Source organism: Notolepis coatsorum (assembly GCF_963971535.1).
Source record: "Notolepis coatsorum genome assembly, chromosome: 4".
In the NCBI taxonomy this organism is placed as follows: Eukaryota; Metazoa; Chordata; class Actinopteri; order Aulopiformes; family Paralepididae; genus Notolepis; species Notolepis coatsorum.
The window spans coordinates 88,404,231-88,422,860 of NC_140168.1; the positions used below are offsets into that span (position 1 = coordinate 88,404,231).

The window sequence follows — 18,630 nt, forward strand, 5'->3', positions numbered from 1 at the left end:
CTAATAGACAGACACTGTAAATTGTATATAGCATAGTAGTGTACATAAGAACCAGTTTCTCAGGAACCTAGCATGTCTTTTTTTCCCCCCATGCATATCTTGTCATCTATTATTTTTTCAATGCCTGCCTATTGTATTCTATTTTATTATTATATTTTGCAATAATAGGAACCTAGCATGTATTTTTTTTTTTACCATGCATATGTCTTATCTATTTTAAGAATTTGCTAGTTTGTACATTTTAGATTTAATTTCCCTGATACTGAAAAAAATAGGAATCGTTTAAGGGATACATAGTTTAATGTCACTGTTATTTAACTGAAGTGAAAGGGATAATGGTCCAGTCTGGCAAATGAAGGATTCAATATTATAGTATCACTATAAAACAGTTACAGAGTGTTGTAGTTAAAACAGTTGGTGAAGTGAGAGACCATCCTCTGTTCTGAATAATCATACCAGCTTTAATCTACCCTTGTCATCTATTCGGCCATTAGGCAGGAGTGGTAAACATTATAATACATTTCAATTACTATAGAGCACATTGGTGCTTGATTGGTGCCTTATTTGTGTCTGAATGGAATGTGACTTATGAGGCAGATGTGCAGATTTGTGTTGTCAATGACTAGAATTAATGTAGTTCCTCCCCGCCATTAGGCAGACAATGGATACCATCTAACCTTGAATGTCTGGCAACAACATTATTATAATGTCTGGAGTGCTTGATTTGTGTCTGAATGGAATGTGACTTATGAGGCAGATGTGCAGATTTGTGTTGTCAATGACTAGAATTAATGTAGTTCCTCCCCGCCATTAGGCAGACAATGGATACCATCTAACCTTGAATGTCTGGCAACAACATTATTATAATGTCTGGAGTGCTTGATTTGTGTCTGAATGGAATGTGACTTGAGGCAGATGTGCAGATTTGTGTGTGAATGACTAGAATTAATGTAGTTCCTCCCCGCCATTAGGCAGACAATGGATACCATCTAACCTTGAATGTCTGGCAACAACATTATTATAATGTCTGGAGTGCTTGATTTGTGTGTGAATGACTAGAGTACATTATAATGTCTGCCTTAATAATGTCTGCATTCAATTCAATGGACACTGCTAGCCATAATCTTGTTAGCTTGGATCTTCTGAAACAGAGATCCCTGAGACAAGACTTTATCAGTAATTAATGACAGCAGCCAACTGACCAAGCATGTGTTTTATTTTGGCTGTTAAGTGTTGCCTTGTATTAGGGTCAAGATGAGGTCCACATAATCTGGGATTGGATACATTTATTGAAAAAAACATAATACTGACAATAGAATACCACAATGAAAAACAATTGAAAAACAACATGTGATATTCTAGAAAAAAGCCCCTTGAGAGTGTCACTGTATTTAATGCTGTTTGATGTGCCTTTAAGCATCATGGAAGTAGGTGCACAGGACATCTCTTGTGGCGTGGGCAGTGGCAGTGCCGTTCGCCCCGCGTGGATCCCGCTCTTCATTGTCTCTGCCAATGCCAACGTCACAGTCGTCAACATACTCCTCATTGTGTACCTCACAAAAATTGTGAAGTATGCAACAAGCTGCCACGGTGGTGTTGATATTTGCAATGTGGCAATCGTATCTCTTCATCAAACACCTCCATCTTCCTTTGAGACGGCCAAATGCACGCTCAACGGTCATGCGTGCTTTGCTGAGCCGGTAGTTGAATGTTTTCTGTGCAGGAGTTGCATTGCCCTCTGGGTATGGTTTCATCAACCATGTGAGGAGTGGGTAGGCAGCATCACCTAGAATCACTACAGGGACATCTACACCCTCAATCCTCTTTGTGAGATTGGGGAACAGTGTGCCACTCTGACCCCGGTCATAAACATTGGAATTCCCAAACACTCTTGCGTCATGCACTCTGCCTGGCCAACCCACATTTATGTCCCAGAACCTCAGTCGATAGTCTACCACACCTTGCAGAATGATGGAGTAGAACCCCTTACGGTTATAATACTCTGCAGGGGCGTCTGGTGGCGCTAAAATGCCAATATGGGTCCCATCAATAGCCCCACCACATTGTGGGAAACCCCACCGGTCACTGTACCCTTGAATGATGCTCTTCAATTCATGTTCAGATGGTGATCTAATATAGAGGGAGAGCATCTTGTCCATAATTACAGAGGCAACATTGTTGGTTATAGCACAAGCTGTCGATAGACCAATACCAAATAAGTGGGAAATGGACCGAAACTCCACGTTTGTGGCCAATCTCCAGATGCATATAGCCACACGCTGTTCCACAGGCACTGGACTCCTCCTGGTTGCGTCTCGTTGTAGATGTGGCCTAAGTATACCACACAACTCCATGAATGTAGTTTTCCTCATCCGGAAATTGTGTAGCCATTCCGGATCGCCCCAGCTAGCCAAGACATGCTGCCACCACACACCAGGCCTCGGTCGAACCCATACGCTCCTGAGGTAGAATAGAAAGTACATTAGTATACATTAGTATATTCAAAAATATAAACGTCTCTCCTGCATTCCTCAGGGGGAGGGGGGGGGGGTCTGTGTAGCTTCCTGGAGTGACATTGAACACAACAACAAAGCTAATAATAATATATAATGTCAAATCACAGGTTCATCATGCCAGTAGTAGACAGTGAGACAGTGAGAGGTAGGAGGTATAAATTGATTGAGTTATATGTATAGAAATAGAGTATAGGCAACAGAGTTCAAAGTATACAGTATGGTAACAGAGCCTAGGGTTATGTATGTGCAAGGTGCAGTTATCTAGTTGAGATTCATACAAGTACAGTAGCTAAATGGATTGTTTCAGTCATTATAAGGGCATACCAATATTTTGCAGATGTCGATCGAATGAAAGCAAGACATTACAGTAACGTACTGACTTAAGATGCAAATATAAGCAGACACTGATTTTATAACTGATATTTGCCCTCTTTATGAACAACAGACGAGTACAATGGACAAGGCTATAGAAAGGTCTGCTTCTCACCTTGTTGATGAACGCAATTGTTGTTTTAGCACCAGAAGAAAATCAGTTATTGCCACTGCTTCGCTCTCGTGAAATCGCCTGAGGCGAGCAGCTCGCCTCTGTATACACATGCGGGCCTCAATCAAAATGCTGGAAGGTTGATGGATTAGAGAAAATAGCCGTCGCTGCTGCTGACGCCGACGGTTGTGGTCGTTTGTAGTCCGTCGTTGAGATATGTCGGCAGTGGCAGTGACACCTCGATTGCGTCGAGATATGCTGGTTCCTCGATTTCGTTTCTGGAATTGCTTCCAAAAGAGTAGACACATCATCATGAAGGTCTCCATCTCCATTGCGTCTCTTGATCTGTGTATGAAATCGACTTGTCTGTGTTATTGAACGACTTGTCGCGTACTAGATGACGCAAGTATACCCTTGTGTTCATTGGCTCATAGGCGACAGCAAAAACCACGGCAAGCTTACAAGCTCAAAACGCAAACCGTAAACAAAACCCAGAGCGCACCCAGACTGAAGTGTGTACACAAACCAGAGGGGGAGAGGGGGGGGGGGGGGGGAGTTCGAATCAGATCTCGGAACGGGCAGAACGGAACGAAATAGAAACGAATAGCGTGAGTGAGAAAGGGCCCTGAGGAACCCAGTGCAGGCGATCCCAAAAGAAATCAACCATCTTTGCCTGCAACCGCACCAACATGCCTGAAGGAGGCTCCACACATGCCAGCTTATGCCACAAGGTAGAAGCCACAAGGTTATTTATTATCAGGATTCTGCCTCTATAGGAAATCTGAGGCAACAGCCATCTCCACTTAAACAGCCTTCCTTCTACTTTCTCCACCACATTCTCCCAATTTTTCTGTACAATCGTGTCATTTCCAAGGTATAGCCCCAAATATTTAAAACCATCCCTTTTCCAGATCATGTTTTGAGGTAACACAGGTAATCTACTATGCCAGTTTCCCACAGCTAACGCCTCACTCTTCCTCCAATTTATTTTGGCAGAAGACACAGCCCTAAAACTGTCAGCAATTCTTTCCAATATATTTACATCGTTTTGATTTTTTACAAAAACAACTACATCATCAGCATAAGCTGACAAAACAATGTTATCTTGGAACCCAGGTATAGCTAAACCCCTCATCTCATTTCTCAATGATTGTAACATGGGATCCAATGAAATTGCATATAACATGCCAGAGAGAGCGCGGCCTTGCCTAATACCCCTCTGTACCTCAAAAGGAGCACATAGAGAACCATTGAATTTTAACACACTCTCAATGTTCTGATACAAAACTTTCACCATAGCAATGAGACCATCGCTGAACCCAAAACTCTTCATAACACTCCAGAGATAATTGTGCTCAACGCGGTCAAATGCTTTCTCCTGATCTATTGAAATAAGAGCAGTATTCAATCCCAATGAATCAGAGACACCCAAAACATCACGAATTAAATATACATTATCTAATATTGACCTGCCAGGTACACAATACGTCTGATCACGATGTATGATCTGATCCATCACTTCTCTCAGACGGTTTGCTAAGGTCTTTGACAAAATCTTATATTCACTGCATAATATTGACACAGGCCTCCAATTCCTTATGTCCTGCAAAGTCCCCTTTTTTGGCAGTAAGGTTATCACTGCCCTGCGACACGAAAGCGGCAACGCACCCTCAGCCAGACTTTCATTGAATACCTCGAGAAGGTCGTCTTTCACAATGTCCCAAAAGGCTTTGTAAAACTCCACCGTCAAACCGTCAATACCAGGGGCTTTCCCGCCACCCATGCTCTGTAAGGCAGAATAGAGCTCTGACGAGTCCAAAGGTCTTTCCAGCAGCACATTCGACTCCCGTGATACTGTGGGCAATCCTTCACAAAAAGACTGTAGAAGGACATCATTGTCAGTGTACTCACTGCTATACAAAGCAGAATAAAACTCAACGGCCCGTCTCCGGATCTGACTGGCATCAGTGATGTCCTGCCCTGTCTCTGACAGAAGAGAGTGAATGAATTTATTCTGTCCATTCTTCTTTTCCAGACCGAAGAAGTAACTGGAAGGCACATCCATAGCATTGACATTCATAAATCTAGACCTTAACAAAGCTCCTTGAGCCTTCACACCTAGCAGGTCAGCTAAAGCCATTTTTTTTTATTAAGGACTTCAAACTGTCCTTGATTTCCTGTGGACCCAAACATTTTCTCAAGGTCCACTATCTCAGTCTCCAAATCTCTCATGGAGGTAGTGATGTCTCTAGTTACATTGAGAGTGTGTTGTTGACAAAGCATTTTAATTTCTACTTTGCCACAGTCCCACCACTGCCTAAGATAAGAGAACTCATTCTTCCTACTCCTAAACAGGACCCAAAAAAAACTAAAAACATCCCTAAAATCCTTTTCATGGAGCAAAGCTGAATTAAAATGCCAATACGCATTTCTAGGCACCAGATTTTTAATAAAGACATTGCACATTACCAATGAATGGTCTGTAAAACCAACAGGCAATATTTTACACATTTTAAAAACATTAAAATTATGTTTAAAACAATAAAAACGGTCAAGTCTAGCTAAGGAGACAACATTATCCCTACAATGAGACCATGTATACTGCCGCTCATTCCCATGAAACCTCCTCCACACATCAACCAAGCCGTGTGTGTGTACAAGCTTTCTTAATGCACTTTGAGAAGCTGGATGGGGTTCATTATGATTCCTGTCTAAACTGTTATTCTCTGTGCAATTGAAGTCTCCAGAAAAAAATAAGAAATCATCCGGACTAAAATCGGACAATTTAGTACACACTATATCTAAAAAAGCCTTTCTTTCAGGCCCTTTAGAAGGAGCATAAATATTCAATAAAACCACATTAAATGTTTCAAAATGTGCTTTCACTACAATGAACCTACCCTCTACAACATGTTCTACAGTATAGAAAGCAGGAATAAAACGTTTTGAGAATAAAAAACCAACTCCACTACTAATTGTAGTATTATGACTCAACACTAAATCACCTTCCCATTCTTTCCTCCATTCCACCTCATTCACCTTATCACTGTGTGTCACTCTCCTGCATAAAAAGAACATCAATGTGTTTTAACTTGACCAGTTCAAACAGCGTTGCACGTTTTCTCACATTTCTTGCCCCATTCAAGTTCAAAGTTCCAACCTTAAAATGTTCCATGGAGAGAAGAGAAGTGACTAAAACGCACAATAACAATAAATTAAAAGTTGCCACTTGTTTTCCTTTCATGAATTTGTTTTCTGACCTTTGGCAGTAATTTCCTTAGTCTATACACTTCCTGCTTAGTAAAGCTGTTATTTCCCATGTGAAACCTGACAGACGTATAGAAAGCCTCTGTATCAGGAATATGTTCCTCTATTTTAAAGCCCCGAACATTCTTTGTTTCCTGTAGCAAAGTTTTGATGGTTTTGACTGACAGTGATTTTCTGTTTTGTGACTTCCTTAACTCAGACATGTCACTACCATCCGACTCATACTCCTCACTTTCACTCTGGTCTGACTGTGAAGTCATTCCTTTGCGTTTATGAGGCGCAGATTGTGAAACAGCCTCATCTTCCATTTCCACCTCATTCGTCTGGTCATTAACTCTTGCACTGCTTCCACACAAACCACTGCTACTCTCCTGTGTTTTCCCCCCAGACACAGCAGCACTGTATGTTTGTTTCTCCCAGGCCCCTTCCAGCTGTAGTTCTCCTGTAGCCCTGTCTGTCTGTTTCACACAGGCCCCTTCTACCTGCATCTCACTTGTAGTACTGTCTGTCTGTTTCTCACAGGCCCCTTCTTCCTGTAGCTCACCTTTAGGACTGTCAGTCTCAGCTGGATTATCCCTGGCCACCTCTGTTTGTATCTCAACTGTAGCACTGTCTACAGCTGCTTCTTTAACCCCAACCACTTCTGTCTGTAGCTCCCCTGTAGCACTTTCAGCAGCAGCTGGTTTAAAACTGGCCACTTCTATCTGTAGCTCCCCTGTAGCATTTTCTGCAGTAGCTGGTTCAACCCTGGCCACTTCTGTCTGTAGCTCCCCTGTAGCACTTTCTGCAGTAGCTGGTTCAACCCTGGCCACTTCTGTCTGTAGCTCCCCTGTAGTACTTTCTGCAGTAGCTGGTTCAACCCTGGCCACTTCTGTCTGTAGCTCCCCTGTAGCACTTTCTGCAGCAGCCGGTTTAACCCTGGCCAATTCTTCCTGTAGCTCCCCTGCAGCCCTGTCTGTCTCAGCTGGTTTATCCCTGGCCACCTCTGCTTGTATCTCAACTGTAGCCCCGTCTACAGCAGCTGGTTCTTTCCTAGCCACTCTTGACTGTCCCTTACCACTAATTTCTAAAACCACAGTCTCATTATTTGACGGTTCTCTTCCTTGCCCACTAGTTCCCTCCCCAAGGTCTGCATGCGCTTCTTGAGCTTGCTTCTTAGGGCATGCTTTAATTACATGCCCCCCCCCCCCACACCCAAAGCACTTCATGGTCTCTGATGATGCAAACAATACATAATCAAAATCTTCCACTTTAACATGGAATCTCATGTTGAACTCATCATTCCTGTTATTCAGAATCATATACAAAAATCGTCTATGAGAAACAACATGTTTCAACAAAGGTGATTTGCATCCTGTAAGCACCTTCTTAATGGGAGAGACTATCTTTCCATCTCTGGACAGCTCTTTTATCAGAAACTCATCAGAGATGAATGGTGGTACATTAGACAACGTGATTTTAGTTGACGGTTGCGCAAGTGGCAACACGGGAACGTGTAGGTCCCGAACAATAATACCGCGTTCAATTGCTGCATTCACTTTCTCAACTCGATCCAAAAAGATAACCACAGCGCTATTCATTTTCCCTGCAGACTTAATACTGTTGTAACCAACAACTTTACCTACCGCTAAACTAACCTCTTCAACTGAGCAGGGGAACACGGTGCCAATCTTAATGCCGTGTTTCCTACTCAATTTGTTCAAATCAGCCATCCTGCGCGCCTGGTATCTTGCCGACCAGCCCCAGCTGAACCTCTTATGGGGGGTGACTTTTGAGTCGACTGGGGGACTAGGTCCTTGTCTCTTGTGCCAGTTTAGGTGGTGGTAGACGGTCTACTTTTATTTTTTTCTCTTTTTATTTCTCTCTTGCTCTGCTGACACAGGATGTTGGTGAAATTTCAGGAGGGGTGAATGTAACAAGTGTCAATTGAACATTGTTTATTATTATTATTATTAAGGTTTGAAATGTCACCAAATCCTGTTTACAATTGTCTACAAGTGGTTACTATTGTTTATTATTTTATTAAGGATTGAAATGTTACCAAATCCTGTTTACAATTGTTTACAAGTGGTTATTATTATTTATTATTTCTTTATACCAAAGGCACTTTATCTGAATGTAACTTGGAAAGTTCACGTTCAAGAGTTTAGCACTTCCGGGTCAAATATTTGCGCGTGTTAGAAGCAACCTTCCGGTTTGAGTTCAGTTTGCAACGAGAACTCAACATGAGAGGTATGTGTATTACTGTGGCACGCCGCACTATTGTGTTTCACACTGTTGTATATATATTTTGTATAAGAATTGAATGTTGATAGATAATAATTACTCGATAGTGTTGTGACAAACGGTGTGGTTATATAATATGCACAATTGAAGGTCTTAGTCGGTGTATTTCACCGAGGCAATATAGTCAACTATTGTTCTCTGTCAACAGACGTGACTGAGAGCACATGTGTGACGCTGTTTCCTTTTGTGGTATTCACCACTCGTTCCATGCAGGTATGTGCCTTAATTTGATTTATTGTGCGAATATAATTGTTTATCAGTTTGCAACGAGAACTCAACGTGAGAGACGTGACTGAGAGCACATGTGTGACGCTGTTTCCTTTTGTGGTATTCACCACTCGTTCCATGCAGGTGGCCTCCATTGCAGACCATCGATTAAATGATTGAACAGTGTCCACGTGTGCCGACTCGTCCCTAAGCATCACACACAGAACACAACGCAACAGGATTCACGGGCAGCACGTCCGTTACACGTCTAGCCCGGGCCGAGAAATAAAAAAAAAATAAAAAAAAGTGAGTCACTAGTATTTTTTATTTTATATATTAACGTTATATTGTGCATTGGAAACACAAACATACTTAAAATGAGTAAATATTATTCATTTTAAACATTTATATTATTTATAGGGATATAAAACAAAAAAAAATGTCTTGTTCTTCTCTCATATAACCAGGGGCCTGAGGGGGGGCGGCGCCCGAGCGCCCCTAGTGGCGAGCCGCCACTGGCAGTGAGCCTGACGCTTGAAACCCACCAGGCACCGCGCAAGCACACGCGGGTTTCATGCGAGAACAGTGCTCGTGGCCGTCCACACAGAGTCCGACTTCAGAGCGGGCGAAAGCGCACAGAGGAAGGCACATTTACATTGGAACAGCTGTAAATGCCTAGTCTTTTATGCGAAGTCAGTCCCCGTTTGAAGATTTCCAGTTCCAGTGTTCTATTGTCCATTTTGCATGTATAACCAGTTATTATATAATTAATTAGAATGTTAGAATACATTTTAGAATGATGAAATCAGTGTGACTGTATTCCTGAAAAAGTATAGTATGGTTTATTTGTATTGGGAAAGATACAGACACATTAGCTGGTTGAACAACATCTATATGTGTGGTGATAATGCAGATATTGAGTGTATTTCTGTGAAAAGGCGTGTGGCGCACGCCTCTGAATCCAACCAAAACGATTAAATTCGCTTCCCGCCCGCGAGTCGCCCACCCGCGCGCGGCCGGTGTGAACAGCGACATAACATGGGAGCGAAAATGAAGCGTCTCACGCCCGCGTCCCGCGCCTGGTGGGTTTCGTGCGTGAATAACACTTATACAATATAACAACTGCACTGTCGGAGACTCTACCGTCTGCCTTATATGCTGCTAGAATGGAACGTTCTGCAGCCATTGAGAATCTGCCCATGCAAATAAAACATGGCGCTTTAATTAAGATAGAAGAAGGTGAATCAAAAGTGTAATAGCTTTGTCGTATGCTACACTACTCGGTTATACTACCATTCACTACAATAGATACCAATTTCCAAAAGCGGATACGGACTCCTTGCTGTTGGCCAAAAACACCTCTACTGGGGTTTTAAGCTAGGCTAGTGGTCTGCATCCACTTCCATTCATTAATGCTAAGCTAGGCTAGTTTGCAGCCAGATAGCTTTCTACTGAACGCCCATAACGTTGCTTTGTTCCTTTAACGTGACTACCCCCCCCCCCCCCTCCAATGCAAACAAATATATAATAATAATAATTATAAAAAATAAAAATAAATCATCCTTGTGTCTGCAAGGGAGACGAACACACAGTTGAGTTGGACTAACCAGCGCGTCGAAGGCGGTCAACAGATCAGCACTGCACTCTCTAAGGAGGCCCAGAGACGCATCAGGCAACACTACAACAATAAACAAGAGGTTAGAGTTCACACAAGCGTCTTTGAGCACCTGGAAAAGCGCTATATAAAATAGATGTATTATTATTATTATTATTATTATTATTATTATTATTATTATTATTATTATTATTATTATTATTATTATTATTATTATTATTATTATTAACACAGAAACATACAGTTTAAATCAGCAGGGGTGTAAAAAGTACCCAGAAATTATACTTACAGGCCAACTTGCAGGTTGTATTTTTGTTCAATAAACAATGTGACTAGGCCAACGCTGACTTTCATGAAGAGGGGGGAAAAATTATCGAAATTGACCCAGTTTTAGCATTTTTATCAAACATTTTGTTGACCAAACCACAAGCTCCACGCACATGCATATTTTAATTGCATGTTTCATAGCGTGCGTGTGTGATCTTAATGCTGACGTCACATCAGGGCAGCAGGGGCTCTGAGAGTCACAGGCAGGTAGTGGCAGGAAGCAGAGCCTTGCTACTACTAGCCGAGGAGTGATGAATGAAAATGTATCTGTTTCACCTAACACTATTGCTCCGTGATCATAGCCATTCATCTCTAAAGCGAACCACTATTTGTAACAGCCACAACCACGTTACCATATTTGTAATAATGTAAATCATTGTGTCGTTGTACATATTGTGTATGCAACGTTAGCAGCTAACGTAGCTTAGCTTGGTAGCCGCCGTTCTTGAAACTCCTAACAAAGCCTGAATTAAAATGGTTCTCTCCTCTTTGTATACCTTTGTCCTCACAAGTATTCTGCCAGGGAACTTATGGACACGACAATAGTTGTTATAAGGTTGTACATATGCACCGAGTGCAGCTAAAGGGGCTATCCACCGAGTGCAGCTAAAGGGGCTATCCACCGAGTGCAGCTAAAGGGGCTATCCACCGAGTGCAGCTAAAGGGGCTATCCACCGAGTGCAGCTAAAGGGGCTATCGTATCAACATGCCGCGACGTGTAGCTAACGTAGCTTGCATGATGCGTGTGCAGTGCTTTGCCCCACAGGACCTACACATTTTACTCGTTCCCAAAACACTTTTACATGCACAACAGTAGCCATAATGCTAATGTTAGCGGGGTAACGTTAGCCAGAGCTATAGCCAGCTTGGTACTATGACCCGGGGATTAGGCGACAGCCCACAGACCAGTAGCGCTGGTGTACTGAACAACAGGCTGCCTAGTGGTAAATGTAGTTATTTCGCGTCTCGACCCACTGTTGCACCCACTGTGTAGCCGGCATGAAGCTAACGTAGCTGAGCTTGTTGGCCGGCATGGGTGCCCGATTGGGAGTGGTTCTCTCCTCTTTGTGTACCTTTGTCCCCACGGGTATTCTGCCGGGGAGCTTATGGACACGACAATAGTAGTAGTTATAAGGTGTTTGATCATTGTGTCGTTGTACATATTGTGTACATACAGCGTTAGAAGCTAACGTGGCTTAGCTTGGTAGCTGTTGTGCTAAAAACATGCTGCGACGTCCAGTCTGGCTACCACGATAGCTATGAGCTAACTAACGTTACAAGATCAAGCACCTTATAACTACTGCTATTGTCGTGTCCATGCGTTCCCTGGCAGAATACTTGTGGGGACGGGGGTGTGCAGAGAGGAGAGAGCCGTTTTGAACCGGCTGGCAGGCTAGACGTCGGAGCATGTTGTTGGCACGGTGGCTGCCGGGCTGGGCTGCGTTGGCTTCTGGCGCTGTGTGCACAGTGTGTACAATGACACTGTGATTTGCATTATTACAAATATGGTAACGTGGTTGTGGCTTTTACAAATAGTGGTTAGCTTTAGAGATGGATGGCTATGATCACAGAGCAATAGTGTTAGGTGAAACAGAGACTAGCTCCTCGGCTAGTAGTAGCAAGGCTCTCTGCCTGCCACTAGCTGTGTGTGACTCTCAGAGCCCCCTGCACCTGCTTTTAGATTTGCTCGTGCATGTGATTTGTGCGTGGACCTTTTTAACCCTTTCTGAGTGGCATTTCCGGTGTCAAATGGAAATAAATAAATAATTAAATTAGATACCAATGATGTAAACTACCCATAATTGCAGAGTAGGGTTTAACCTGCAAGTTGGCCTTTAAGTGAAAGTATGGGTACCTTCTCAAAATCGTACTCAAGTAAAAGTCAGAGTATCTGGCTAATTAGCACAATGAATGGAAGCAGACATGGCCGGTTAGCCTTCAGGAGAGGTGTTAGTTGGACAATGCCTAGGCTAACCGGCACTGTCCGCTTCCATTCATTGTGCTAAGCTAGGCTAACGTGCAGCCAGATAGCTTTCTGCTGAACACACAGAGAAGAAACTGGTATCTATCTTCTTGTCTCTCTCTCTGGAGAAGACGGTAAGCTAATTTCCCAAAATGTTGGCCTGTTCCTTTAAAGTCAAAATAAGATTGTTATGGTCCTTTAAGAAAAAAAGAAAGAAAAGAATAAAGTTTTTAGAAGATCTGTACTTTGTAAATAGTGAGCAACGAACATGAGATTACAATGTTTTATCTATGACAGATTTATAACTTCCTATAACCCTTCCTTTACAGATAAAAGAAGTTTCCCTCTTTTACCTTCTATGGCACTGACCAACAGGTGAGCAGCGGTCAGGTGACGGGGTGTGGCCGGACTGCCAGTATCAACATGATTGGCTGAGTTTGTAGGTCTGAGCAGATCCAATAAGACACATTCAGCGTAGTTCTGATTGGCTGACGGCTCAGGTGTGACCGGCGCTTCAGCTCTGCACCACTCCTCCAGCTGAGAGAGACGGACAGACAGACAGACCCACATGGGACGACAATACGGTTGAATCTAATCTAATCAAATCAAATCTACCATTTCATTATGGTAGTAAATTGCTGTCTGTCTGATAGGTGGAGAGCTGAGCCTGTGATACCAACTATGTGTTTTAAATGGTAGAGTAAGATATTGTGATCACTAGTGTCAGATGCAGCGCTGAGGTCGAGGAGGATGAATATGGACAGAAATTCCGGAATTTGAATTTAGCAGGATATCATTGGTGAGTTTGGAAGCCTGATTTGAAGGAGGGATGAGTTGAGATGCAGGAGTTGGTGAGAGAGGAGGGGGGATAGGGTCAAGGAGACATGTGGTCAATCTGGGTGGAGTAGTATTGAGATCTGGCAGTTTGCAGGGCTTTACGATAGGACTGTCGATGGGACTGATAGGCAAGGAGGTGGAACCAGTTTGAACCAGTTTGAACCAGTTTATGTTCAAGCTGTCGGCCAGTTGTTTGGGATGGTGGGAGTTTTTATTATTTTTTATAATTATTATCTTTTCCCCCCTCCTTTTTCCGTTTTTCTCCCATCCCAATGTTAGTCGTTATGCCAATTCCCAATCCCCTTCCTGGTCGTTGCGCACTCTACCCCCTACCGTCGGTCTGGGAGGTCGGAGACTATCACATGCTTCCTCCGACACATGTGTAGCCAGCCCACCACTTCTTTTCACCTGGCAGCGCGGACTCTCACTGGGGGAGTGTAACGTGTGGAAGGGGGTCACACTACCTCCCCCAGATCCTTCCCTCGCTGTGCAGGCGCCCCGACCAAACTGTAGGAGTTGCTGTTTACAACGACCAGGACCCACCCCACTGGCTTTCTCACCCGCTGACACTGCCAATTGTGTCAGTATGGACGGCCGACCAAGCCGGAGATACCAGAGCTGGATTCTATCCCACTGTCTCTGCGATGGTAGACAGACGCTTAGTCCGCTGCGCTACCCGGCCACCCTGGTGAGAGGGTTTTCTGTTCAGCCCAACTGGGATTATTCCACGAAGTGATACCATGAAAACGTTACACAGTAGAAGACCAAGTCTCTCATAATGTCGCTCACAATGTGTTCTAGACTTGAGAAAGCGGTCCTGTCTCCCAGAACCTCACGGAAGTTCTGGAACAGAAGGTAACGGGTCGACTGGGGGAGGTCTGCCAGCGGATGCAAAGTCTTCTCCAACTCTTCTGTAGGAGAGAGAGAGAGAGAGAGAGAGAGAGAGAGAGAGAGAGAGAGAGAGAGAGAGAGAGAGAGAGAGAGAGAGAGAGAGAGAGAGAGAGAGAGAGAGAGAGAGAGAAGACACAATCAGACAGACAGACAGACAGACAAGGAGGGAGATTTGAGAGTGACTTCTCGTAGCAGAGGAATTATTGTTAAAAGAACACGCCAACATTTTCCTCTCTGTGCGTTCAGTAGAAAGCAATCTGGCTGTATGTTAGCCTAGCTTAGCACAATGAATGGAAGCGGACATCACCGGTTAGCCTAGGCATTGTCCAACTAACACCTCTCCCGAAGGCTAACATGCAGCCAAATAACTTTCTACTGAACGCACAGAGAGGAAACTGGTATCTATCTTCTTGTCTCTCTCTGGAGAAGATGGTAAGATAATTTCCCAAAATGTTGGCATGTTCCTTTAAGGCACTGACATCCCATCCCCGTTGCTACGCAAACCTGGATACAGATTCACAGGGCAGTGAGATCCCACCGCTGATTGATTGATTGATTGAAAACTTTATTAACAGATTGCAGAATGGGTACAATACAGTACAGCTCAATACACACAATTGTTAAGGGGATGCAGACCAGAGAAAGACTTTCGTCTTGTTTACATCAGGGTCCCCCATTTTCAATTCATCAGGACATATATGACATACATGACATACAGATAGTCAGTACTGCTACATCTATACATTTATGACATACCAGATTTGCAAATACAGTACTGTTTGTGATACAGAAGGAGTCAAGAAAGGGGAGTATATACATTTGACGTAGAAACTGTACATTGGAGGAGGTTGGGTGGGGGGGGTTGGGTACATTGGGATATTGACAACCATACTGGGTAATTTACATTGGAGGTGGTTGGGGGGGGGGGGGGGGGCACACTGTATAAACAAGTAAAACTGTACATTGAGGGGGGGGGGGAGGAGACACTGTACAAACAAACAAAATTGTACATTGGACTATTGACAAAACCATACTAGGTAAATGACTGTACATTGGAGGGGGTTGGGTTAGGATATTTACAGGGGCCAGTGTTGAATTGCAGTCTCCCGTAGGTGTCCCTTGAGAGAGGTTTTGAAAGTGGGTAGTGATCCACATTCCTTTACAGCTTTGGATAGGGCGTTCCACATTGATGTGGCATAATTGCGAAACGTGTTTAGTCCCTTATTTGAGCCGAATCTGGGTTTAACATGATTTGTGGAGCTCCCTCTGGTGTTGTGATCGTGGTATTCACTGACCTTTGGGAAGTATTTTGACATGTACATGGGTACCTTGGTCGTGTAGTGTATCTTGTAGACCAGGCCCATTGCAAGTTGTTGTACTCTGTCGTCTACTCTAAGCCATCCTAGGTTGTCAAAGTGGGCAGGGGTGAGGTGGGTTCTAGGAGTAAGGTCAAGCAGTAGTCTGACCAGTTTGTTTTGAGATGTTTGTAATTTTGTTTTTAGCGCCTTTGAGGTGCTTTGGTACCATGAGGTGCAAGCATAGTTGTAGTACCCCTGAATGAGTGCTCCTGCCAGAGTCTTCAGGGTATTCTTGTTTACCAGAGAGGAGATCCGGTACAAGAATCGAGTTCGTTGGTTGACTTTTTTTATTACATTGGATGCCATTTTGTCACAGGAGAGATTAGCCTCTAGGATGGAACCCAGGTAGGTAATTTCATCTTTCCTTGTGACAATATTGTCACCCACTGTAACTGAGAAGCCGTCGGTCTTGCTGAGTTTGTTATTTGAACCGAAGAGAATGGACTCTGTTTTGCCCATGTGTAATGATAGTTTGTTATCAGCGAGCCATATGCAGATTCTGCCTAGTTCCGAGCTGAGGGTTTTTTCAACCTGTAACTTGTTCTTGTCAGAGACCAGCAGGGCTGAGGCGTCCGCTGTCGCCAATGTAACCGAGTGAATCTTAACCTGGGAGCATAGGATCCACAGGCGGCCGCACTAACCAGCTGAGCTAAAGGGTCAGACTCCAGGGCTTTCCCTAAACAACGGTATAGGGGCGCAGCCCCTATAAAACTTAAAACTTTTTACCAGTGAAGGCTTGGGGCCAGCTTAGAAACAGTCTAATACATGATTTGCTTGGCCCTCAATTCCTCTGCTCCACTGTGGGTATGTGTGTCCTTGTGTTAAGTATTAAACAATTGTGCAACCTTATACACTATACTTAAATTAATAACGGATTTAAAACTTACATCTTATTCAAATGATGTTGCAGGAAATTACAGCACATGGCTTTCTTTATTGCCTCCCGCACAGTCCCCCCCCCTCTTATTGAACATCCTCTGTGAAGGCCTGGACCCGCTAGCGGGGGCTGGTCGACTCCCACCGACTCATCCGCGGTTTACACTTGTTTCCCGATAGTTCAAATAAACAACCATTACAGGCTTGACCTCGATGTCACCAAAGAGGAAACTAAATGATTTGTTCTATTGGCCAGTGGGTGGATTTTCACTTCATACTGAATGTCCCCCCTGACACACACACACAATCACACAATCACACACACACACACACACACACACACACACACACACACACACACACACACACACACACACACACACACACACACACACACACACACACACACACACACACACACACACACACACACACACACGCACACCAGGTTGACACAGACACAAAACAGATTGACACACACAAAACAGGTTGACACAGAGACACAAAACAGGTTGATACACACAGAAATTAAAGTAGTGGGGGGGGGGGGGGGGGGTCAAGAATAGGAGTAAATACAGCCACACACCTCAGCGCCAAACTACAAGATGGCGATGGTGATGGATTTGTTAGTCTCTGGTGTGAGTGAGTGAGTGAGTGAGTGAGTGAGTGAGTGAGTGAGTGAGTGAGTGAGTGAGTGAGTGAGTGAGTGAGTGTGTTAATACCAGTAAATACAAAACATAATCAATCAATGAGTGAGTGAATTAACTAATTAATTAATAAACAAAAATATGACTGACTGACTAAGTGAATGAATGCATTAATTCATTCATGCATTCATGAATGAACAAACAAAGCAAATGAATGAATGAATGAATGAATGAATGAATGCATGAATGAATTAATTAATTAATGGGTGAATGAATGGGTGAATGAATGAATGAATGAATGAATGAATGAATGAATGAATGAATGGATGGATGGATGGATGAATGAATGAATGAATGAATAAATGGGTGAACTAACGCACCGTTGTGCAGCACGCTGAGAGGTGCACCTCCTGGAACGACCCCCTCTGCGCCGTCCACCATGTCCAGAAGGTCGAAGAGGTCGTGGGACGGAGAGGACGTCCCAGAGTCAGCCTCAAACCCTCCCAGAGTCCCCGGCTGCAGACAGGGCTCTGAACACACACACACACCACACACACACACACACACACGTATATACGTGTTTACAGGTACTCCCGAGGACCTTGAGATATCAATAAGGTTGCGAGGACCCCCCTTTCCGCTGTGATTTGGACCCTGAAAAAAATATATTTACCAATAGATGGCGCTCAACTGCTGGAAACTGACTTCAAAATAATTTAAGAGGCATGTTTGTTTTTCTGTGTTATGTTATGTCATGGAACATACTAGTGAGGACTAGTGGTGTAAGCCAATCAGATACAGACGTGGGGCGGGACATGAGGGTCCTCAGAGAAGCGTATAAATAAGAACACACACGTCTGTCCTCAGAAAAGCATATAAACCGGAACACACACGTCTATATAAATACATATCGTTTCTGCCTTCAGAAGGTGTTATAACATATAATTTCTGCCTCCAGAAGGTTTTATATGGTTTTATATGAAACATATAGGCCTAGTTTCTGTCTCCAGAAGGTTTTATAAGAAACATATAGTTTCTGCATTCAGAAGGTAAATATATCATTTCTGCATTCAGAAGGTTTTATAAGAAACATAGTTTCTGCCTTCAAGTTTGATATGAAACATATAATAACTCAACATTTTTCTTACCCCTCTTCCCACTCTAAAGGGCTCCCTGTCGAGAATTTATAGGCAGCTATGCTCATTACAGTCCACCTCCTTAACCCTCATGTTGTGTTAGGAATTGGCACCACTGACCGTTGTTAGCGGGTCAATGTTGACCCGGGGTCTAACTCAGTCCTGACCACTAAAAAGAAAGGAGTATCACTCAATATAGTTAATACTACATCCTAACTAA

At 43.5% G+C, this 18,630-nt stretch overlaps 1 protein-coding gene across 1 annotated transcript in view; it reads right to left on the reverse strand.

Annotated features, from left to right (window-relative positions):
- Window positions 1-8,646: 8,646 nt before the first annotated feature.
- Window positions 8,647-18,630, reverse strand: part of gsdmea (gasdermin Ea) — a gene marked incomplete at its 3' end in the record, with an annotated part of 78,005 nt that continues 68,021 nt past the window's right edge. The window contains exons 6-10 of the mRNA XM_084312022.1: window positions 17,655-17,804; window positions 14,292-14,413; window positions 13,019-13,202; window positions 10,368-10,438; window positions 8,647-8,691 (exon numbers count right to left, since the gene is read on the reverse strand). Coding sequence (XP_084168148.1) covers window positions 8,647-8,691; window positions 10,368-10,438; window positions 13,019-13,202; window positions 14,292-14,413; window positions 17,655-17,804 — 572 coding nt within the window. The remainder of the gene's footprint in view (window positions 8,692-10,367; window positions 10,439-13,018; window positions 13,203-14,291; window positions 14,414-17,654; window positions 17,805-18,630) is intronic.